This window comes from Salmo salar, chromosome ssa11 (assembly GCF_905237065.1).
Source record: "Salmo salar chromosome ssa11, Ssal_v3.1, whole genome shotgun sequence".
NCBI classification, from domain to species: domain Eukaryota; kingdom Metazoa; phylum Chordata; class Actinopteri; order Salmoniformes; family Salmonidae; genus Salmo; species Salmo salar.
The window spans coordinates 18,719,010-18,744,540 of NC_059452.1; the positions used below are offsets into that span (position 1 = coordinate 18,719,010).

General features: G+C 43.6%; 1 protein-coding gene across 1 annotated transcript in view; it reads right to left on the reverse strand.

Annotated features, from left to right (window-relative positions):
* LOC106562097 (synaptic vesicle membrane protein VAT-1 homolog-like) overlaps positions 1-25,233 on the reverse strand; it is a 38,328-nt gene extending 13,095 nt beyond the window's left edge. Inside the window, exons 1-7 of the mRNA XM_045689140.1 lie at positions 24,844-25,233; positions 23,728-23,857; positions 23,253-23,468; positions 22,327-22,469; positions 20,546-20,649; positions 16,949-17,004; positions 16,611-16,805 (exon numbers count right to left, since the gene is read on the reverse strand). Coding sequence (XP_045545096.1) covers positions 16,611-16,805; positions 16,949-17,004; positions 20,546-20,649; positions 22,327-22,469; positions 23,253-23,468; positions 23,728-23,857; positions 24,844-25,073 — 1,074 coding nt within the window. The 5' untranslated portion in view covers positions 25,074-25,233. The remainder of the gene's footprint in view (positions 1-16,610; positions 16,806-16,948; positions 17,005-20,545; positions 20,650-22,326; positions 22,470-23,252; positions 23,469-23,727; positions 23,858-24,843) is intronic.
* Positions 25,234-25,531: the final 298 nt, after the last annotated feature.

Genomic DNA, 25,531 nt, shown 5'->3' on the forward strand with positions numbered 1-25,531 from the left:
TCCTCCTCCCACAGCAGGAAAAGGCCACGGAATCCCACACCAGCCTCACACAGGAGATCGATCTCTAGGCACACAGCTACTCTCACAACTTCTAATCGCATCCAACATTGACAAGACCCCAAATGACAGGAAAGGCAGAAATTCTGAAGGTCTGGAGAAGACGATTACATTGTCAGGCATATTATAGCTGGTTCAGGCGGAGGTGTGTAATGGGAATTTGAATGTTTGTGCTTATAACTATTTTCTGTGTTCTATTCATGTGCTGTTCTATAAACCAATGTCTGTGTTCATGCAAGTGGTTGACTGAACAAATCCTCCTCTTATCAGTAACTGCAATTTGGCAGCACGCCCAGACGTTGTTTTGAGAACGAACAAACGATATCTCAGTTAAGGTCTCAGCTTAGAGAGGAGAAGCCTCGTGAGGTGTTGGTCTGTCACATGTTATGAAACAGCATTGGTCGGTCCCATGAATGAAACAAAACGGTAATGATTCATTAATTATGCTAAATCATGCAAATATAACTGGTCTGTGTATAGCTGTATATAAGACAACTGGGACTGCCCAGGAAGAGCTTCTGACAGACATGTGTTCTATGGTGCATTGAGTTGGTTGGAACCTCTCCAGCGCGCTGACAATAAACAATGATTCATTTAAGATTGAGTTTGAGTGTCCCTGTGTAAGAATTTTTCCACGACAGACGTTTGTAGCATAGGAAATTGCTTGAGAGCAAGAGAGGTAACCAAAGCCATAGCATCAATAGACCTTTGTTACAACCGCTTTATAACGGAAAATATTTTTTCACCATGCAAAAAAGACCTCCCTTTGTGCCACCAAATAACTGAATCCTGTCACCATGTGAGCTAGAGTGAATCTAAAATCTGAAAAGAAAATGCTGACATGGAGAAGATGGATGTGGGTTCCCAATACCTTCAATGTGTTTATGGTGGCCAGTGTGGCCAAGTTCTTTTCAGATCATTGTCCCACAACAACAAAAGTAGGTTTTCATTGAATTTGGCAAGGCTGCTGTTCTATGGTGTGCTAGTAAGAGGACAAAGCATATGTTCCTTTTAAAATACAGTGCCTTCAATGTATTCATACCCCTTGACTTACTCCACATGTTCTTGCCTGAATTCAAAAAGGACTAAATAGCATTTTTTCATAACCATCTACACACAATACCCCATAATGACAAAGTGAAAACATGGTTTTAGATATATACACTACCGTTCAAAAGTTTGGGGTCACTTAGAAATGTCCTTGATTTTAATCAGAACAACAGTTTTCAGCTGTGCTAACATAATTGTGAAAGGGTTTTCTAATGATCAGTTAGCCTTTTAAAATGATAAACTTGGATTTGCTAACACAACGTGCCATTGGAACATAGGAGTGATGGTTGCTGATAATGGGCCTCTGTACGCCTATGTAGATATTCCATAAAAAATCTACAATTTCCAGCAACAAAAGTCATTTACAACATTAACAATGTCTACACTGTATTTCTGATCAATTTGATGTTATTTTAATGGCCAAAAAAAATGCTTTTCTTTCAAGAACAAGGACATTTCTAAGTGACCCCAAACATTTGAACGGTGTATATATACTGCTCAAAAAAATAAAGGGAACACTAAAATAACACATCCTAGATCTGAATGAATGAAATAATCTTATTAAATACTTTTTTCTTTACATAGTTGAATGTGCTGACAACAAAATCACACAAAAATAATCAATGGAAATCCAATTTATCAACCCATGGAGGTCTGGATTTGGAGTCACACTCAAAATTAAAGTGGAAAACCACACTACAGGCTGATCCAACTTTGATGTAATGTCCTTAAAACAAGTCAAAATGAGGCTCAGTAGTGTGTGTGGCCTCCACGTGCCTGTATGACCTCCCTACAACGCCTGGGCATGCTCCTGATGAGGTGGCGGATGGTCTCCTGAGGGATCTCCTCCCAGACCTGGACTAAAGCATCCGCCAACTCCTGTACAGTCTGTGGTGCAACGTGGCGGTGGTGGATGGAGCGAGACATGATGTCCCAGATGTGCTCAATTGGATTCAGGTCTGGGGAACGGGCGGGCCAGTCCATAGCATCAATGCCTTCCTCTTGCAGGAACTGCTGACACACTCCAGCCACATGAGGTCTAGCATTGTTTGCATTAGGAGGAACCCAGGGCCAACCGCACCTGCATATGGTCTCACAAGGGGTCTGAGGATCTCATTTTGGTATCTAATGGCAGTCAGGCTACCTCTGGCATGCACATGGAGGGCTGTGCGGCCCCCCAAAGAAATGCCACCCCACACCATGACTGACCCACCACCAAACCGGTCATGCTGGAGGATGTTGCAGGCAGCAGAACGTTCTCCACGGCGTCTCCAGACTCTGTCACGTCTGTCACGTGCTCAGTGTGAACCTGCTTCATCTGTGAAGAGCACAGGGCACCAGTAGCGAATTTGCCAATCTTGGTGTTCTCTGGCAAATGCCAAACGTCCTGCACGGTGTTGGGCTGTAAGCACAACCCCCACCTGTGGACGTCGGGCACTCATACCACCCTCATGGAGTCTGTTTCTGACCGTTTGAGCAGACACATGCACATTTGTGGCCTGCTGGAGGACATTTTGCAGGGCTCTGGCAGTGTTCCTCCTGCTCCTCCTTGCACAAAGGCGGAGGTAGCGGTCCTGCTGCTGGGTTGTTGCCCTCCTACGGCCTCCTCCACATCTCCTGATGTACTGGCCTGTCTCCTGGTAGTGCCTCCATGCTCTGGACACTACGCTGACAGACACAGCAAACCTTCTTACCATAGCTCGCATTGATGTGCCATCCTGGATGAGCTGCACTACCTGAGCCACTTGTGTGGGTTGTAGACTCCGTCTCATGCTACCACTAGAGTGAAAGCACCGCCAGCATTCAAAAGTGACCAAAACATCAGCCAGGAAGCATAGGAACTGAGAAGTGGTCTGTGGTCACCACCTGCAGAACCACTCCTTTATTGGGGGTGTCTTGCTAATTGCCTATAATTTCCAACTATTGTCTATTCTATTCTATTCTATGAAGCTAGCTAGCTAACGAAGAACAACAAAGAATATCTAGTTAACAGAAGAAAAGAAAGAGAAAATCAGGACAGAAGAAAAAGGATATCAAAGTGAAACAGTTCTCTAAAGACACAAGAGACAATAATACAAGAAACAACACTTCTGTAGCTTGTCAACTATGTGTCTGTCTATCCCGGTTCTCTCCCCTCTGCACAGGCCATACAAACGCTTCACACCGCGTGGCCGCTGCCACTCTAACCTGGTGGTCCCAGCGCGCACGACCCACATGGAGTTCCAGGTCTCCGGCAGCCTCTGGAACTGCCGGTCTGCAGCCAACAAGGCTGTGTTCATCTCAGCCTATGCTACCCTCCAGTCCCTAGACTTCCTGGCGCTGACGGAAACATGGATTACCACAGATAACACTGCTACTCCTACTGCTCTCTCTTCGTCTGCCCACGTGTTCTCGCATACCCCTAGAGCATCGAGCCAGCGGGGTGGTGGCACTGGAATCCTCATCTCTCCCAATTGGACATTCTCTCTTTCTCCCCTGACCCATCTGTCTATCTCCTCATTTGAATTCCATGCTGTCACAGTTACCAGCCCTTTCAAGCTTAACATCCTTATCATTTATCGCCCTCCAGGTTCCCTTGGAGAGTTCATCAATGAGCTTGACGCCTTGATAAGTTCCTTTCCTGAGGATGGCTCACCTCTCACAGTTCTGGGTGTCTTTAACCTCCCCACGTCTACCTTTGACTCATTCCTCTCTGCCTCCTTCTTTCCACTCCTCTCCTCTTTTGACCTCACCCTCTCACCTTCCCCCCCCTACTCACAAGGCAGGCAATACGCTTGACCTCATCTTTACTAGATGCTGTTCTTCCACTAATCTCATTGCAACTCCCCTCCAAATCTCAGACCACTACCTTGTATCCTTTTCCCTCTTGCTCTCATCCAACACTTCTCACTCTGCCCCTACTCGGATGGTATTGCGCCGTCCCAACCTTCGCTCTCTCTCTCCCGCTACTCTCTCCTCTTCCATCCTATCATCTCTTCCCTCTGCTCAAACCTTCTCCAACCTATCTCCTGATTCTGCCTCCTCAACCCTCCTCTCCTCCCTTTCTGCATCCTTTGATTTTCTCTGTCCCCTATCCTCCAGGCCGGCTCGGTCCTCCCCTCCTGCTCCGTGGCTCGACGACTCACTACGAGCTCACAGAACAGGGCTCCGGGCAGCCGAGCGGAAATGGAGGAAAACTCGCCTCCCCTGCGGACCTGGCATCCTTTCACTCACTCCTCTCTACATTCTCCTCTTCTGTCTCTGCTGCTAAAGCCACTTTCTACCACTCTAAATTCCAAGCATCTGCCTCTAACCCTAGAAAGCTCTTTGCTACCTTCTCCTCCCTCCTGAATCCTCCTCCCCCTCCCCCCCTCCTCCCTCTCTGCGGATGACTTCGTCAACCATTTTGAAAAGAAGGTTGACGATATCCGATCCTCGTTTGCTAAGTCAAACGACACCGCTGGTCCTGCTCACACTGCCCTACCCTGTGCTTTGACCTCTTTCTCCCCTCTCTCTCCAGATGAAATCTCGCGTCTTGTGACGGCCGGCCGCCCAACAACCTGCCCACTTGACCCTATCCCCTCCTCTCTTCTCCAGACCATTTCCGTAGACCTTCTCCCCTACCTCACCTCGCTCATCAACTCATCCTTAACCGCTGGCTACGTCCCTTCCGTCTTCAAGAGAGCGAGAGTTGCACCCCTTCTGAAAAAACCTACACTCGATCCCTCCGATGTCAACAACTACAGACCAGTATCCCTTCTTTCTTGTCTCTCCAAAACTCTTGAACGTGCCGTCCTTGGCCAGCTCTCCTGCTATCTCTCTCAGAATGACCTTCTTGATCCTAATCAGTCAGGTTTCAAGACTGGGCATTCAACTGAGATTGCTCTTCTCTGTGTCACGGAGGCTCTCCGCACTGCTAAAGCTAACTCTCTCTCCTCTGCTCTCATCCTTCTAGACCTATCTGCTGCCTTTGATACTGTGAACCATCAGATCCTCCTCTCCACCCTCTCCGGGTTGGGCATCTCCGGCGCGGCCCACGCTTGGATTGCGTCCTACCTGACAGGTCGCTCCTACCAGGTGGCGTGGCGAGAATCTGTCTCCGCACCATGCGCTCTCACCACTGGTGTCCCCCAGGGCTCTGTTCTAGGCCCTCTCCTATTCTCGCTATACACCAAGTCACTTGGCTCTGTCATATCCTCACATGGTCTCTCCTATCATTGCTATGCAGACGACACACAACTAATCTTCTCCTTTCCACCTTCTGATAACCAGGCGGCGAATCGCATCTCTGCATGTCTGTCAGACATATCAGTGTGGATGACGGATCACCACCTCAAGCTGAACCTCGGCAAGACGGAGCTGCTCTTCCTCCCGGGGAAGGACTGCCCGTTCCATGATCTCGCCATCACGGTTGACAACTCCCTTGTGTCCTCCTCCCAGAGTGCTAAGAACCTTGGCGTGATCCTGGAGAACACCCTGTCGTTCTCCACTAACATCAAGGCGGTGACCCGATCCTGTAGGTTCATGCTCTACAACATTCGCAGAGTACGACCCTGCCTCACAGAGGAAGCGGCGCAGGTCCTAATCCAGGCACTTGTCATCTCCCGTCTGGATTACTGCAACTCGCTGTTGGCTGGGCTCCCTGCCTGTGCCATTAAACCCCTACAACTCATCCAGAACGCCGCAGCCCGTCTGGTGTTCAACCTTCCCAAGTTCTCTCACGTCACCCCGCTCCTCCACTCTCTCCACTGGCTTCCAGTTGAAGCTCGCATCCGCTACAAGACCATGGTGATTGCCTACGGAGCTGTGAAGGGAACGGCACCTCCATACCTTCAGGCTCTGATCAGGCCCTACACCCAAACAAGGGCACTGCGTTCATCCACCTCTGTCCTGCTGGCCCCCCTACCTCTGAGGAAGCACAGTTCCCGCTCAGCCCAGTCAAAACTGTTCGCTGCTCTGGCACCCCAATGGTGGAACAAGCTCCCTCACGACGCCAGGACAGCGGAGTCAATCACCACCTTCCGTAGACACCTGAAACCCCACCTCTTTAAGGAATACCTGGGATAGGATATAGTAATCCTTCTAACCCCCCCCCAAAAAAAGATATAGATGTACTATTGTAAAGTGGTTGTTCCACTGGATATCATAAGGTGAATGCACCAATTTGTAAGTCGCTCTGGATAAGAGCGTCTGCTAAATGACTTAAATGTAATGTAATGTATTCCATTTGCACAACAGCATGTGACATTTATTGTCAATCAGTGTTGCTTCCTTAGTGGACAGTTTGATTTCACAGAAGTGTGATTGACTTGGAGTTACATTGTGTTGTTTAAGTGTTCCCTTTATTTTTTTGAGCAGTGTATATTTTTTTAAATATCTCATTTACATAAGTATTCACACCACTGAGTCATTACATGTTATAATCACCTTTGGCAGCGTTTACAGCTGTGAGTCTTTCTGGGTAAATCTCTAAGAACTTTGCACAACTGGATTGTACAATATTTGCCCATTATTCTTTTCAGAATTCTTCAAGCTTTGTCAAATTGGTTGTTAATCATTTCTAGACAAGTAACTCAGCCACTCAGGAACATTCACTGTCTTCTTGGTAAGCAACTCCAGTGTATATTTGGCCTTGTGTTTTAGGTTATTGTCCTGCTGAAAGGTAAATTAATCTCCCAGTGTCTGGTGGAAAGCAGACTGAAGCAGGTTTTCCTCTAGGATTTTGCCTGTGCTTATCTCCATTGAGTTTATTTTGTATCCTGAAAAACTCCCCAGTCCTTAATGATTACAAGCATACCCATAACATGATGCAGCCACCACTACTAAACATTTTGAAAAACATAATTCCACTCCACTAATAACATTAATGTCTATCATTTCACATGTTTATGAACAATTCACCAATACGAGTCAGCCATCCATTTTCCTCCATGTATTACAGATGAACAGATAACAGCAAACAACCTTTTCTGGAGGCTTCAGTTCCTTCTACCATTTGGGCACATTCAGCTTACACAGCTGCCTACTACAAGAGGAAAGGACTGTTCATCATGCTGTCTTACACAGGCCAGGTTTGCCAGGTGCGAGGTCATTAAATCAACAAGCGTAGCTAAGGCCAAGACTTAAGAGCCTTAATTTACATGATAGTGGTAATAGAAAGGTGCAGGAGCCAGAGCAAACATGGGGTGAATGACAACAGCCATTTGAATCACTGGAATAAACAGGAATGATCAGACCATGTGGTGGAATCAGTAGCTAACAATGATAGCAACCCATAATACATGCCTGTCTTAGCACGGCTCATTTCAGTGTGTCAGAGAGCCCACATGCTGCTGATAGATTTCACAGTCCTACAGGTCACTGGTCAGTGAAAATGGCTCTAGGGTGTCATAACAGGGTGTGGCAGCCTGGTTACTCTCTTCCCACCCCCACGTTCGGAGAGATCCCTGGCTACACTCTGGTCTGTTTATCAATGCAGGGCCTTGGTTCCTATGGCAACAGTGCCAAGCTTGGCTCAGCCGGGGAGGTAACGCCAGATCTGGTGTGGCCAAACCGAGAGCTGTGCCGTGATATACAACCACATAGTACTAATGCTGTAGCTCAGTTAGCGACACGAGACAGCCGAGCAGGAGTCCACTGGGCAACAAGTAGCGACAGAAAAGGTGCTGTGTTGAGAATACTTCTTGGCTGTAGGATAGGATACAGACGACAGCATTAAAGCATTGAAAGTGTGGTTCAGGCTTGTGTTACACACGGTTTTGGTGACAGCTCAGCAGAGTTTAACCATGACAGCCTCATTAATGAGAAATCGAAACATATTTCCAGGACAAGGTGGACTAGTGAATCTACTGAGGCTTGGGTTATCTGTAGCCTGGCTACGGTGGTAGTACATCCTGAGTAATGCCAGTGTCAGTAATGGCCTTCTGCCTGATAGGCTGGTGAGGGGAAAACACTGCTGGTGCTGAGTTTTAACAAGTGCTGTCTGAGAGGACCATAAATCAGATTGTCCAGAGCTGCCTGGCTGCCTTGCCTGCCTTCTGCCAATGCCAGATCTGAGGTGTCAGGGAGCAGAGTGGAACAGCCAAGCTGGTTGGGAGGGAGAGCTCGGCAACAACAGTAAACAACTGTCCGAAAACAACCGATATGCATTCAGGTGTCAGGTCACTGACAATTCCTAGGCAACAGACAAATGGATGTGGCCCAAGGTAAAAAAGCATACTAGAGTTGTGTTTCTGGAGGGGTGTTCATTTCCTGGAGTGCCGTGAAAGACTGACTAGTTTGGAGGAGCAGGATACAGCTGGTTGATGTGCATCTCTAGGGGGGAGCTTTGTGCATTCTCTGGCTGCATTCCTCTAATAGCCCCCTCAACTTCACTATGGACCTCTCCAGGACTTCACTTGACTCACGGCACAGAGAGAATTGCCTCTGTGATGCTCAGGGCATTCAGAAATAGTTTCTAGTAATTGAAGTCTGTGGCTTCAAAGCCGTTCTCCAAGACAAGGTCTTTATAGGTAAACTTGCTTTTCATTGTGCAAACCCGTTTGATATATTGCTTTCCAAAACAAATCCGAGTCTAGAGACATTAAGAGGCTGTGGAGAACAAAATGATATCCCCTGGTCGGGATGTCACGGGAAGATGGTGCATGACTTCCCTCACGACTATTGTGGAACAGAAGGTAGAGGACCATACCAAACAATCACAGCAAGGCCCCTGGCTACACTGGTGCTGAATGATGAATGTTGCTGTCATAGAAAGTATCCAGATAATCATCTTCAGCTCAGGGGGTTAAATGGAGTCCAGAAAACATGGCCACAACACAGGTAATAAGATTCACATTGCTTGGAGAAGACATGGCCAGCTCATCTATTTTTCCCTCTGGGTCTGGTATTGTTTCCAAGCAGAACAGTAGGATCATAAACAAGGATGACTATTAGGGCTGAGCTTTAGTGTGAGCGATGCTGCAAAATGTTACAACACTGAAGCCTCCTTCAAACCTCTCCCTCTCACAACGCTATCCTCCACTATCCCTTGCTTTCTCATTAACCTTCACTAATTTCTCTCTCTCTCTCTGCCCTTGCACTCTCTCGCCCTCTTCTGCGGTACCAGCTGCAGTCTCCTCATGATTAGCAGAGTAGCTTTGCTCCGGGCAGTGAGGAGTCTGCAGACGTATCAGTCAGGTGATACAGACCACGTAGCTAGTATGTTATTATATCTTATGATGAGTATGGAGCAGCAGGTACTAATCTCCCTGACTTTCTAAATAACACTTTTCCATGCCGTGACGGCATAAGGCAGAACCCACCTTCACATCCAAAACATGACTCTCTGTGTGGTGGAGGCTTCCAGATAGAGAACATGTGTTCTGAAGAGCCCTCTTGGGGGAGAAGTGAACAGCAGAGATTAATAAGAGCCATGTCTGGGGAACGGTGGTTCTGCACTCAGGTGACAGAGCATAATTCATCACACATCACATTATGTCTCCTGATGGAAAGGGAACAAAATGGATACAGCAGGTCAGTCATGTCTCTCTGACCAACTCAGGCCTGCCCTATTGTTGCACATGAGGAGTAATATCATTGTCAATAGTATTACAAGTACATCCAGTCCCCAGAGTAAAATGATTGTAGGTTTAAGTCAACACTCTGAAAGCCTGTAAGTCAATAATGTTTCTAATGGAGAGAACTAAGATAGGGAAGCCTTTTAGAAAAGTAAATTTATCAATTCAAAGTAGCTGACAAGCTAGGATAGCATTTATTCCACTGACTGTCATTATTTGTTCATTTCAAGTTTATTCGGATCACTGATTTCGAAGACAGTGACCTCATGGCAAATATTTTGATAATTATTTCCAAATAAAAAATCTTGATTGGGAAAGAATTATAACTTATAACCTAAGTGTGATACATCTGTAATTAGGGATTTCATTTCTTCAATCACTTTCTTTCCTATTTTGGTATGAGCATTTAAAGGTGCCACCCACCCTGGCATGACTTTGCAGAATGCTGTGGATGGATCAACTTCTGAAACCATGACAACCATGCAGAATAGTGGGGAGTCAGTCTGTCACTTTCCCACCACAATGCCTGATAGGATCAAAAGGAAAAACAATAAACCAAGCAAACAAGGATCTATACTGAACAAAAGTATTGGTCCAAAGTTTCATGAGCTGAAATGAAAGATCCCAGAAATGTTCCATATGCACAAAAAGCTTATTTCTCTGAAATTTGTTTACATCCCTGTTATTGAGCATTTTCCCCTTGCCAAGATAATCCCTCCACCTGACAGGTGTGGCATATCAAGAAGCTGATTAAACAGCATGACCATTACAGAGGTGCACCTTGTGCTGGGGACAATAAAAGACCACACTAAAATGTGCAGTTTTGTCACAACACAATGCCACAGATGTCTCAAGCTTTGAGGGAGTGTACAATTGGCATGCTGACTGCAGGAATGTCCACCAGAGCTGTTGCCAGAGAATGTAATGTTTCTCTACTATAAGCCACAACGTCGTTTTAGAGTATTTGGCAGTACGTCCAACTGGCCTCACAACTGCAGACCACGTGTAACCACGTCAACCCAGGACCTTCAAGGGTGCGTACTCAGCCCCCTCCTGTACTCTCTGTTCACCCATGACTGCGTGGCCATGCACGCCTCCAACTCAATCATCAAGTTTGCAGATGACTCAACAGTAGTGGGCTTGATTACCAACAATGACGAGACAGCCTACAGGGAGGAGGTGAGGGCACTCGGAGTGTGGTGTCAGGAAAATAACTTCTCACTCAATGTCAACAAAACAAAGGAGATGATCGTGGACTTCAGGAAACAGCAGAGGGAGCACCCCCCTATCCACATCGAAGGGACAGCAGTGGAGAAGGTGGAAAGTTTTAAATTCCTCGGCGTACACATCACAGACAAACTGAAATGGTCCACTCACACAGACAGTGTGGTGAAGAAGGCGCAACAATGCCTCTCAACCTCAGGAGGCTGAAGAAATTCGGCTTGTCACCCAAAACCCCAACAAACTATTACAGATGCACAATCGAGAGCATCCTGTCAGGCTGTATCTCAGCATGGTGTGGCCTGCACAACGCATAACCGGGGGCACCTACAGCACCCGATGTCACAGGAAGGCCAAAAAGATCATCAAGGACATCAACCATCCGAGCCACTGCCTGTTCACCCCACTATCATCCAGAAGGCGAGGTCAGTACAGGTGCATCAAAGCTGGGACCGAGAGAATGAAAAACAGCTTCTATCTCAAGGCCTGCTAAACAGCAATCAATAACTCAGAGAGGTTGCTGCCTACATTGAGACCCAATCACTGGCCACTTTAATAAATGGATCACTAGTCACTAGTCACTTTATACAATGCACTCTAAATAATGCCACTTTAATAATGTTTACATATCTTACATTACTCATTTCACATGTATATACTGTATTTTATACCATCTATTGCACCTTGCCTATGCCGCTCCTTTATTTATTGCTTGCTGTCTTCAAGCAAGTCACAGGTGGCTGTTCAACTAAGGCTGTGTTCTTGTTCTGAACACAAGGGAGCCCATTTATTAAATGTCCTCTTATTAACACTACACTCTTAGAAAAAAAGGTGCTATTTAGAACCAATACGGGTTCTTCGGCTATCTCCATAGGATAACCCTTTGAAGAACACTTTATTGTTCCAGGTTTAACCCTTTTGGTTCCAGGTAGAACCCTTTCCAAGGAGGGTTCAACATGGAACCCAAAAGAGTTCTACCTGGAAACAAAACGGTTCTCCTATGGGTACAGCTGAAGAACCCTTTTGGAAACTTTTTTCTAAGAGTGTACTGTACAGAATCACGTACCAAACTAGCCTTTGGGGGTAAGACAAAGAAAAATGTGATTCACATTAAAATATATATATATATACAGTGGGGGAGAAAAAGTATTTGATCCCCTGCTGATTTTGTACGTTTGCCCACTGATAAAGAAAGGATCAGTCTATAATTTTAATGGTAGGTTTATTTGAACAGTGAGAGACAGAGTAACAACAAAAATATCCAGAAAAACGCATGTCAAAAATGTTATAAATTGATTTGCATTTTAATGAGGGAAATAAGTATTTGACCCCCTCTCAATCAGAAAGATTTCTGGCTCCCAGGTGTCTTTTATACAGGTAACGAGCTGAGATTAGGAGCACACTCTTAAAGGGAGTGCTCCTAACCGCAGCTTGTTACCTGTAAAAAAGACACCTGTCCACAGAAGCAATCAATCAGATTCCAAACTCTCCACCATGGCCAAGACCAAAGAGCTCTCCAAGGATATCAGGGACTAGATTGTAGACCTACACATGGCTGGAATGGGCTACAAGACCATCGCCAAGCAGCTTGGTGAGAAGGTGACAACATATGGTGTGATTATTCGCAAATGGAAGAAACACAAAAGAACTGTCAATATCCCTCGGCCTGGGGCTCCATGCAAGATCTCACCTCGTGGAGTTGCAATGATCATGAGAACGGTGAGGAATCAGCCCAGAACTACACGGGAGGATCTTGTCAATGATCTCAAGGCAGCTGGGACCATAGTCACCAAGAAAACAATTGGTAACACACCACGCCATGAAGGATTTAAATCCTGCAGCGCCCACAAGGTCCCCCTGCTCAAGAATACATATACATGCCTGTCTGAAGTTTGCCAATGAACATCTGAATGATTCAGAAGACAACTGGTGAAAGTGTTGTGGTCAGATGAGACCAAAATGGAGCTCTTTGGCATCAACTCAACTCGCCGTATTTGGAGGAGGAGGAATGCCGCCTATGACCCCAACAACACCATCTCCACCGTCGAACATGGAGGTGGAAACATTATGCTTTGGAGGTGTTTTTCTGCTAAGGGGACAGGACAACTTCACCGCATCATTTGACGGGACCATGTACTGTCAAATCTTGGGTGAGAACCTCCTTCCCTCAGCCAGGGCATTGAAAATGGGTCATGGATGGGTATTCCAGCATGACAATGACCCAAACACACGGCCAAGGCAACAAAGGAGTGGCTCAAGAAGAAGCACATTAAGGTCCTTCGAGTGGCCTAGCCAGTCTCCAGACCTTAATCCCATAGACAATCTGTGGAGGGAGCTGAAGGTACGAGTTGCCAAACGTCAGCCTCGAAACCTTAATGACTTGGAGAAGATCTGCAAAGAGCAGTGGGACAAAATCCCTCCTGAGATGTGTGCAAACCTGGTGGCCAACTACAAGAAACATCTGACCTCTGTGATTGCCAACAAGGGTTTTGCCACCAAGTACTAAGTCATGTTTTGCAGAGGGGTCAAATACTTATTTCCCCTCATTAAAATGCAAATCCTTTTATAACATTTTTGACATGCGTTTTTCTGGATTTTTTTGTTGTTATTCTGTCTCTCACTGTTCAAATAAACCTACCATTAAAATTATAGACTGATCATTTCTTTGTAAGTGGGCAAACGTACAAAATCAGCAGGGGATCAAATACTTTTTTCCCCCCACAGTATGTGCAAAAGTACTATCTCACAACTCAATGAAACCTTCACTATTGCGCAGACATTTAGAAACAAAACATGCCAATTTGAAAAAAAAGCCACAGGAGTTTTTTGAGTGAGAATTAAGACGACTTTCGAGTAGTAAGACATGTATAAAAGCAACAGATACCAATAATAAGAAGGGGTTAGAAGCGTCTTATTTGGTGAGCTACCGAGTGGCTAGGACAGTCAAGCCCCATACTATTGTGGAGGACATAATTCTTCCTGCTGCCTCGGCTATGGCTGGGACAATGCTGTGGGAAAAGGCCCCCAAAAAACTATACAGACAATGCCTTCATCAAACAACACTGTTTCATGATGCATCAGTGATATAGCAGGAGATGTTTTGAAACAATACTGCTTCGCATACAAGCCAGTGAATTCTATGCGTTACAGCTGCATGAGTCAACAGACGTGTCGGGCCTGGCACAGCTCCTGGTATATGTCCGTTACGTTTATGTGGGGTCAATTAAGGAAGACATCCTCTTCTGCAAACCACTGGAAACCAGGACAACAGGAGAGGATATTTTTAAAATATTGGACAGTTGTGTGACATCAAATGGACTTTGGTGGTCAAGATGTGTTGGTATCTGTACTGATGGCGCAAAAGCCATGACAGGGAGACATAGTGGAGTGGTAACGCGCGTGCAAGCAGTTGCTCCCGACGCCACTTGGGTACACTGCAGCATCCACAGAGAGGCTCTTGCTGCCAAGAGAATGCATGACAGCTTGAAAGACGTTTTGGACACTACAGTGAAAATGGTTAACTTTGTTAAAGCAAGGCCCCTGAACTCTCGTGTATTTTCTGCACTATGCAATGATATGGGCAGCGACCACGTAACGCTTTTACAACATACAGAAGTGTGCTGGTTATCAAGGGGTAAAATATTGACCTTTTTAAAAAAAATTGAGATACGAGCTTAAGGTTTTCTTTACTGACCATCATTTTCCCTTGTCTGACCACTTGCATGATGATGAGTTTCTCACATGACTGGCCTATCTGGGTGATGTTTTTCTCGCCTGAATGATCGGAATCTAGGATTACAGGGACTCTCCGCAACTACATTCAATGTGCGGGACAAAAATTGAGGCTATGATTAAGAAGTTGGCGCTCTTCTCTGTCTGCATTAACAAGGACAACACACAGGTCTTTCCATAATTGTATGATTTTTTGTGTGCAAATGATCTCAAGCTTACGGACAATGTCAAATGTGATTTGGGAAGCACCTGAGTGAGTTGGGTGCGCAATTATGCAGGTACTTTCCCGAAACGGATGACACAAACAACTGGATTCGTTATCCCTTTCATGCCCTGCCTCCAGTCCACTTACCGATATCTGAACAAGAGAGCCTCATCGAAAACTGTGAAAATTGAATTTAGTCAGAAGTCACAGCCCAATTTCTGGATTGGGCTACGCTCAGAGTATCCTGCCTTGGCAAATCGCGCTGTTAAGACACTGATGCCCTTTGCAACCACGTACCTATGTGAGAGTGGATTCTCAGCCCTCCCTAGCCTGAAAACTAAATAGAGGCACAGACTGTGTGTAGAAAATGATTTAAGACTGAGACTCTCTCCATTACAATACAACCAAACATTGCAGAGTTATGTGCATCCTTTCAATCACACCCTTCTCATTAACCTGTGGTGAGTTATTCAAAATGTTCGATTAACAAATAAGGTTTTATATGTAAAATGGTGAAATAAAGAGCAAAATGATTGATGATTATTATTTGTGCACTGGTCCTAGAAGGGCTCTTTGTCACTTCCCACGAGTCGGGTTGTGACAAAAACTCACACTCATTCTTATGTTTAATAAATGTATCGTATAGTGTGTGTGTGGCAGGCTTACAACGATGACAAAAAACAACATTTGAGAGTGCGCTGACCCTGGTGCTAGAGGGGGTACACAGCTGGAGGTTGAATGTTTGAAGGGGTACGGGACTATAAAAAGTTTGGGAACCACTGGTCTAGTGCACCCAACCAAAACTTTACTTCCGCTTTTAACCCAACCCCTCTGAATCAGAGAGGTCAGCTCTGTGACTTGAACTGGCCACCTGACCAACACAATGTAATTAAATCAAATTACATGACACACTGTATCTCCTTGACTGTTTCTACTCAAATAACAACATGTCAGCCTTACCAGAGAAACTATTCACATTTCCTGGAATGGATAAATGAAATGTACAGTTGTGTCTCAGACATTCAATAGGAAGGACAGAAATAATTCAATTTGTCTATAAATTTTTTCACCAGAAACAGATTTTGGTCAATATCTGTATATATATATATCTGTATATACTGTATATGTGTATAAAGAAATATAACTGAGTGGAGGTAAACACCAGTAATATGAATGGAGAGGAAAAGCTCCGGGAAGGCTTTCACTGTTTTATAAGCAGGGGATCTTGTGAATAATTAAACCACCAATCATCTACCTCATAGCAGCAGGACTGTAGTCTCAATAAATGACTCTATGACCCTCTGTGCTGAGCTGCCTGCTAACCACTAGCAATTCCACAATCAAGTCCACAGAAATAGCAGAATGTGTGAAACACCCAAATGTCACATTTGTGTTTCTTTACAAACAGAGTTGGTGACAGTGTAGAAACAGAAAGAGGAAAACAGACACCCAGAGAGATGCACTGGCAGAGATGGAGAGGAGAGATTGATGTATGGATTTCATGTGGGCGTGAATGTGAACGTCGCATAACTGCAGCCATCAAAACAAGCAACCGGTCTCAACGGCCCACCTGCCATCTGCGGGCCGAACCGACGTCCACTAACAGCGGAACAGTGACAAACAACAGATGACACTCCATCCAAGATGTTTCCATACCACCTTCTCTAAAACTTTCCGACTACCCATCTGTGTTTCCTTAGTGACCGTGTGGATCATTCCCAGATTGGCTGTATAGCAGACCTGCCAGTCAAAGACATCATGCCAGATGTGTTCAGGGAAATGTCCCTGCCCACCAGCTGTCCACTTACCTCCTCCAGTGCCCACAGGGAGTCCACCACAGGTTTGATCTTCTTCTGGTTGTAGAGGGAGAAGAGTTTCTCCACCACCGTTTTCACCTGCCCACACCTGCCCTGCTTGAACAGGAGGTTGAGCAGCGAGAATCCAGCAATGACCTTGTTCTCCTCGTAGAGTTTAATAGGGTTCACCTTCTCAACCTGCCACCACTGGGGAGTCAAACCAGAGACACACACATCACTTACCCCAATAACTCATTTGTGCTTCATTGTAAGTAATGAATGTTCGATAAATATTAAACAGACTGTTCCATTCTGTAAACTCAGTGACAGACTCAGCATTTCTGACTCACAGATTTTGCAAGGCTGAAGAAACTCTTTGTTTCCCCGGTCACCATGCTTGATGAGCCTGAAAACACAAAAACAAAGACACAAGCTTATAGAGAGAGACAGGGTGGCGGTGTTAACTGTTGGGCTGAAGTGATAGGTGAACCGTAAAGAGCCGTGAGGTGAAGAGGGGTTAATGTGGGGGAGGAGTGGTTGCTTCTTTTTGATCTGGCACAGTAAATGAACTCTGTTCACCGTCATACCATTAATTGATTCATGCCGCACTAGTGTTACAACTCCACGACTGTCATACTGACAGAAAAACTAATTCTACATTATCTGAAACCCAAGAAGACTCCTGTCATTAAACAATTCAGATGTGGATAAAAGCCAGGGTAAGTAAAATAAATTCAGGTATCATTTTTTTATCCATTTGAATCAACCTACATTTCACACTGAATCACACCGCACCCTTGGTTTTCAATGAGGTTCAAGCGGTCGCTTAAATTCTGTCCAGATTGACTATTGAGTAGATGGAGGGATATTACCTATAAATAATTGGACCATATGTATTCTAAGTGTCCTTAGACAAGGTGAAAGATCTTGAGCCTATATCTTACAAGAAACATACAAATATTTGTGGTCTAAGCTATGTCATAGGAAACAGTGCCATCAGAAAGTATTCACACCTGTTGACTTTTTCCACATTTTGTTGTGTTTTAGCCTGAATTTAAAATAGATTAAATTGTGATTTTTCATACCCCATAACGTCAAAGCCATTTAAAAAAAAAAAAAGTTTTATGAAAAGCTGAAATGTCTTGAGTCAATAAGTATTCAACCCCTTTGTTATGGCAAGCCTAAATAAGTTCAGGAGTAAAAATGTGCTTAACAAGCCACACACACTATATATACAAAAGTATATGGACACCCCTTCAAATGAGTGGATTCGGCTATTTCAGCCACACGGGTGTATAAAATCGAGCACACCGCCATGCAATCTCCATAGACAAACAACACATTTCTGCCCTGCTAGAGCTGCCCCGGTCAACTGTAAGTGCTGTTATTGTGAAGTGGAAACGTCTAGGAGGAACAACGACTCAGCCGCGAAGTGGTAGACCACACAAGCTCACAGAACGGGACCGCTGAGTGCTGAAGAGCGTAGCGAGTAAAAATCGTCTGTCCTCGGTTGCAATACTCACTACCGAGTTCCAAACTGCCTCTGGAAGCAACGTCGGCACAAGAACAGTTCGTCGGGAGCTTCATGAAATGGGTTTCCATGGACGAGCAGCCGCACACAAGCCTAAGATCACCATGCGCAATGCCAAGAGTCAGCTGGGGTGGTGTAAAGCTCACCGCCATTGGACTCTGGAGCAGTGGAAATGCGTTCTCTGGAGTGATGAAACGCACTTTACCATCTTGCCGTCCGACGGGCAAATCTGGGTTTGGCGGATGCCAGGAGAATGCTACCTGCTGGAATGCATAGTCCCAACTGTAAAGTTTGGTGGAGGAGGAATAATGGTCTGGGGCTATTTTTCATGGTTCAGGCTAGGCCCCTTAGATACAGTTAAGGGAAATCTTAACGCTACAGCATACAATGACATTCTAGATGATTCTATGCTTCCAACTTTGTGGCAACAGTTTGGGAAGGCCCTTTCCTGTTTCAGCATGACAATGCCCCTGTGCACAAAGCGAAGTCCATACAGACTGCGAGCCAGGCCTAATCGCCCAACATCCGTGCCCAACCTCACTAATGCTCTTTTGGCTGAATGGAAGCAAGTCCCCACAGCAATGTTCCAACATCTAGTGGAAAGCCTTCCCAGAAGAGTGGAGGCTGTTATAGCAGCAAAGGGGGGGATCAACTCCATATTAATGCTCATGATTTTGGAATGAGATGTCCGACTAGCAGGTGTCCACATACATTTGGTCAAGTAGTGTAAGTAGTTGCATGGACTCTGGGTGAATTAATAGTTTTTAACATGAATTTTGAATGACTACCTCATCTCTGTAACCCACACATACAATTATATGTAAGGTTCCTCAGTCGAGCAGTGTATTTCAAATACAGATTCAATTACAAAGACCAGGGAGGGTTTCCAATGTCTTGCAAAGAAGGGCACCTATTTGTAGATGGGTAAAAATAAAATAAAAAGCAGACATTGAATATCCCTTTGAGCATGATGAAGTTATTAATTACACTTTGGATGGTGTATCAATACACCCAGTCACTACAATGATACAGGTGTCCTTTCTAACTCAGTTGCCGGAGAGGAAGGAAACCGCTCAGGGATTTCACCATGCCAATAGTGACTTTAATACAGTTACAGAGTTTAATGGCTGTGATAGGAAAAAACTGAGGATTGATCAACAACATTGTAGTTACTCTACAATACTAACCTAATTGACCGTGAAAAGAAGGAATCTTGTACAGAACAAAACTATTCAAAAATATGCATCCAGTTTGCAACAAGACACTGAAGTAATAATGCAAAAAATGTGGTAAAGCAATTAACTTTTTGTCCTGAATACAAAGTATTATGTTTGGGGCAAATCCAATACAACACATTACCGAGTACTACTCTTCAAGCATAGTGGTGGCTGCATCAAGTTATGGGTATGCTTGTAATCACTAAGGACTGGGGAGTTTTTCAGAATACAAAAGAAAGAGAATGGAGCTAAGCACAGGCAAATCATACAGGAAAACCTTGTTCCACCAGACACTGGGAGATGAATTCACCTTTCAGCAGGACAATAATCTAAAACACAAGGCCAAATCTACACTGAAGTTGCTTACCAAGAAGACAGTGTATGTTTCTGAGTGGCAAGTTACCGTTTTGACTTAAATCTGCTTGAAAATCTAAGGGAAGTCTTGTTATGATCAACAACTATTTTTTTTAAAGAAGAATGGGCAAATATTGTACAATCCAGGTTTGCAAAGCTCTTAACAGACTTACCCAGAAAGACTCACAGTTGTAATTACTGGCACAAAATATTTATCATTTTTTATTTAACTTTTATTTAACTAGGCAAGTCAGTTAAGAACAAATTCTTATTTACAATGACAGCCTACAGGGGAACAGTGCGTTAACTGCCTTGTTCAGAACGACAGATTTTTACCTTGTCAGCTCAGGGATTCGATCTAGCAACCTTTTGGTTACTGGCCCAACGCAATAACCAATAGACTACCTGCCTCTACATGTATTGAATCAGGAGTGTGAATACTTAAGTAAATTACATATTTCTGTATTTAATTTTGAATACATTTGCTAACATTTCTAAAAACATGTTTTAACTTTGTCCTTGCGGGGTATTGTGTGTAGATGAGTGAGACTTTTTTTTTTTTATCAATTTTGAATTCAGGCTGTAAAACAACATGATATGGAATAAGTCAAGGGGTGTGAATACTTCTTGAAGGCAGTGTATATGTACAGTATAGCACAAGTACAATGGTGCCTAACCTATATACAATACCTGTCAGTAAGTTTGAAATGTTCTAAATTAAAAATGTCACTCAAGATACTTCATCATTCACAGGCTAACACCACATCATATCTCTAGAGTCTTATGTGCGATACTGGTGGCACAATGTAGCAAATTTATGAGTAGCATCCTGATAGGACACCAACCGTAGAGGATGTAGGTTCCCAGAGGCCTCAGCAGACCGAGGCCTTTACCAGTGTTCTCCCCAGACAGACAGTCCAGGACGATGTCCACTCCCTCTGGAGAAATCCTACCAAATACAGGAAATTCAATTAACGAGAATCAACATGTTCCTCATTTACAGATAGCCTCAACTACAGGCTTCATCAGACGCCTATCAATCTATTAGTCATTCAATGTTTAGTTCAGATTTCAATAGTTACATTTATATATTTTTAGCAAATACTAAACAATCCACTTTATTGACATTTCAATCAGCCTTTTGTTCCATCAAATTCCACTCTTGATTTCAAGTGATACAGTATTAAAAGCATTGGACAGGTTAACCATCAGTGCAATTTTTCGTAGCATGACTCACTTAAGAGCACCAATGTGAAAGAAAGAATGAGAGGCATGTTCTGATCAAGGGGTCCTAATGCCTTCCTTTCTGCCTAGTGGCCTGCCCGCCTGCTTGGCTAAACTGCTCGGCGGTCTTATGATGCCCATGGCCTTGCATATTGTAAAATGAGCTTTTTTGCTTTTCTCTTGATCCTGAGAGGAATGTGAGGCCACAGAGATGAAAGGCTTATTAATCTGCCTCTCCCTCTGATATGGCTGTATTTACTACCATTGTGATATGCAGGCAGACAGTATTCTCCCTCTGTCAATAAGTACTGAGGGGGAACCAAGGATTAGGCTCCTTAAGAAAGGAACTCAAGAGGAAAGCTTGGTTGAATGTACGCATTTATAAAGCACTTCAGAATAAATTCAGAATGTGATTATCGGATGGACATGCTTTAAGCCTCCTGACTGCACGACTCACCTCCAAAACACTATTCCTATTAGACAGTAGACATGAAGTTGGCCTTGGCATAGAGGGTTCTTTTCTGATTGTCTCCTATTGAGGCGGCAGCATCCCTATGGATTGCACTGATTGCCAATCAAACAAGATAATTAGTGATGGGAGACAAAATCCATACAGTTACATATCGGGATATTATTTTTGAACGATATATCGTATCGTTCTGATAATATCGCAATATTATTTTTGCGCTAGTTGTCTGTACCTGCACCAAAACTCCAGTATTTTTCCTCCAAAGCTTGTTCTCCATCTACTTTTTAAATATGGAGCCAATTTGTTTTCAGCACTTTTATTTCCATGACTGATCAAAACTCATTTTCTCATGGCTCTCACTTGTCCCTCTGCAGCAGACATATGGTGAGTAATATGTTTGGAACAGACAAGACAACGACATGCAATGTGATCTAAATGGGCATAGTATTTATGAGGCATCAGGGCGCTTTCCTGATTGGCCCAGCTGTTCCACGTCCCCAGCAGACAGCCTGTTGCAGGTTGCCTTCAGAGAGCCTCTGAGCACTCTGCCCCACACACTGCCGTTGCTCTCGGAGACGAGCTGCGTGTTGCCATAGGGACCGCAGCCACACACGTCCAAATATGGCATCGACTAACATCTGCATTCTCCCTGAGCTCTACATGCTCTGTATTCTACGTTATCACATTATCATTGTCATTTCATATGTACATATCAAATTGTACATTATAAACTGAAAGAGATTGTTAGTAATTATGTGAAATTATATCTAAACATATTTTAATAAACCTGTAAGATCCAACGAAATTACACATTTGCTAACAAATTAGTCTTATTCATAAAAATTGTGTAGAACAATTACCTCCGCAGCTCTATGTTTAGAATAAAGATTTTATCCCAATAATTGCTATTGTAGAACAAAAAACAAACCTTACTTTTTAACTTCTTGTACATAATCAGCATTTCTGTCGAAGAGGTGGGTCACAGAGTCTTTGATGGCTTCATGTTTGAAAGATGAGGCCGTTCCAAACACGGTGACGCTGGGTATAGTGGAGCACAGCTGAGCCACAGCTTGACCCTGAAAAACACCACACAATCCTAGTCAGACTCTCCAAGACACAGACAGTATTACACAAGGCCAATCCAGACAATGACATTTCCACAGGTTATGCATCACAGCTTTACCAACCATAATCCATATTTGATATGAAAAATAATTATAATAATTATTCTCATCCTGTTCTAATCATTCAACACACTAGGTAAAGACAGTAAATGTTTTCTTGTCCATCTCCACTACAGTATGGTACTACATACGTGAATTAAACAACAGAGTTATACCCCATTGTGTGCATCAGTCTGAAATCTGAGCAGTCTGTATGTTGACACACTGTAAGAGGTTGTTCATGAATTACAGTCTGTAGGAGCATCTCTGGAGTATAGTTACATCTCTAGTTATGTTTAATTATTAAAGCTGGGAATCACTAACAGTGCTTTCGCTAAAGGGAAATGTGCTACATGAGCCTGATAATTCAATGTCTGGTAAATTTTTTTAATTAATAATAATTCTGAAGAGTCTGTGTGCATATATACTGTAACCAGCACAGCCCAGACACTCTCTATCTTCAACCACAGTCACATCTTTCCTAGATGTCGTTTTCTCAGCCACATCTGTCCATCATCTTCAATCATGAATAGGGCATTATGTAAAACAGCATCTGAGCTGTCTGATAATAGCCACAGGCTGTTACCCTCAAGAGCCACCAGAGATACGCACCTTGTCGGTATCTATAGTAACATCACTGATATCATTTTCAGATGCTGTGTTTTTCTTTACACCTCCTTTCGGGAGTTGACTTACCACACCCCCTCCTGCTGAGTGGACCAATACTGACATCCCCTCTCGGAGATTGGCAACCTCAAACAGCATCATGTAGGCAGCCACGAAGTTCATGGAGAAGGCCGCTGCCTCAGGAAAAGTCATATCATCAGGCATGTTATAGACGTAATCCAGCGGTGTGCAAACCACCTCTGCCCAGGCGTTGTAATTTACAAAAGCCATAACCCGGTCTCCTATCTGGAGAGAGGAAAGGGTAAGCTATAAAATATGATAAATGCAGATTTGAGAGGTGACATGGTTACAGGTTTGTTTAAGAAATGCAACAAACCTCACATGTTACTCTGACCAATGCATTTCAAAATATCAACATTAACCATTTCAAACCGGAACACAAATCAATATTTTGGGAGGTAAAAATGCAAAGTGAGATCAATATAGTTGTGCTACTAATCCATGACATAATATCTGTAACATACTGTGATCTGGATTCACTGACCTCGAATCCCTTGGTGTTTTCTCCCATCGCCTCAACTATTCCAGAACATTCAAATCCAGGGACAAGTGGAGTTTTCGGAGGATTGTCAATATTACCTTGACGCACCATAAGATCCAGGAAGTTCAAGCCACTGCAACAGTAAATGTCTCATTGATATTAACCTCACAATCAAGCAGTTATTTATTTTTAACTTAGGTGATTGGAGAAGACACAATAATGCATGATGGACATTTTCACTATTCGATAAATGTTACTTAGACTTAAAATATGTTAGTAAATAAATGCCTTAGCAGTCATAAATTCACAACACAAACAGTTTGACATCTACAAACCCATGCTTGAATTCCAGACTATTAAAAGGGGCTACAGTTCCAAGGCCATGGGGATTCACATGCACTGAACAATGAATAGCCAATCTGTGATAGAGCATATCTGTAACAGGCTCTCCCTCTTATGGAAAAATTGCATGCCACTTGTTGAAAGTATAGTTTATGTGTATTTATTATGGATTTCAATATTATCAATAAAACAATATGGTTGGACTAAAGACAACTATTCAATCCCTCAACAGAATCTACTTAGTAAATGCCAAGTAGACTATCATAAGAGAATAGAGCACAAATACCACAATTGTAGGACTTTGTATGAGCCAGTTGTAATGAGAAAATCAATTTCAACAGGCTCGAGGTATTCCCCCTTCTGCCATAGCCAATAAAAGCTCATTAAGATGATCAGTCAAGAACAAGCCAAGCAAATCATTTTAACAAGCCAAATTGTAATTCATTCCAACATTTCAGGTGTTTTTGCTTTTCATTTGCATGATTGGTCCACAGACAGTCCTTATTAATCATCTACTACAGACAGTGAAACTTCAGAGGACATGCGGCTTCATGAATGCAATGAGTCCTTTTCTCGTGTCACTTTTACAAACTATACAGGTCGAGTTGAACCTACTTTAATTCAAGGTCTATTCATGGCTCGCCCATACTGAATCAGAATCTGCAACATGTTGCAATACACGTATGAATGTGGTAACTTCGCATCACTGATATTTTAAGATCATATAGGCAGGCATCAATGTAACAATTAATCAACAGTTTAATATGCAACGTTTACCATGCTTTGACGCGAATTTTCACTTCTCCCTCCTGTGGCTCAGGCATCGCCTTCTTGGTTACCCGGAGTTTGTTGAGACCCCCGAAACCGGAAAGTATTACGGCTCTCATTTCTTTGGTATCTCCTGCAGATAGGACATTTTCTGTTTCTTTTGCTCCATTCTTCTCTATCATGTGCTCAGTTTCCTCTGTCAACTCCGTTCCTTCTTTAGCCATGTCGGTGGGCTTCATGGGGCTGGAAGGGGATGCTCGAGATTGTAACTGGTCCTTCCCTCCTTCCAAGTTCAGAATGCGCAGTATGAGCTGAATCAGTTCTCTTTTGGAAGAGGGAGAGGCTATTCGCACCAAAGATGTTTATAAACCTTGGATTGCTGGTGCTGTGTATTGGCCAAAGAGAGGATTTGAAGCCACCACTCGCCATATTGGCACTCCTCAATTAAACGTTTCAAGGACAAAATTACATGTATTTAAGTATTGTTTTGTTGTAGTGGGGACAGTAACATTATTCATCAAATAAATATATACTTTAAGGATTCTTTACAAATATATATATATATTTTTTTACGTTTAGCTCGCATAATATGATTTAAAAGTATGCATTACATTGTCTGTAACATAATACACGTGGCAAAAACGAATGTAGACATTCATACATGTATTTATGTAGCTTCCAAAATATTAGTTTTACA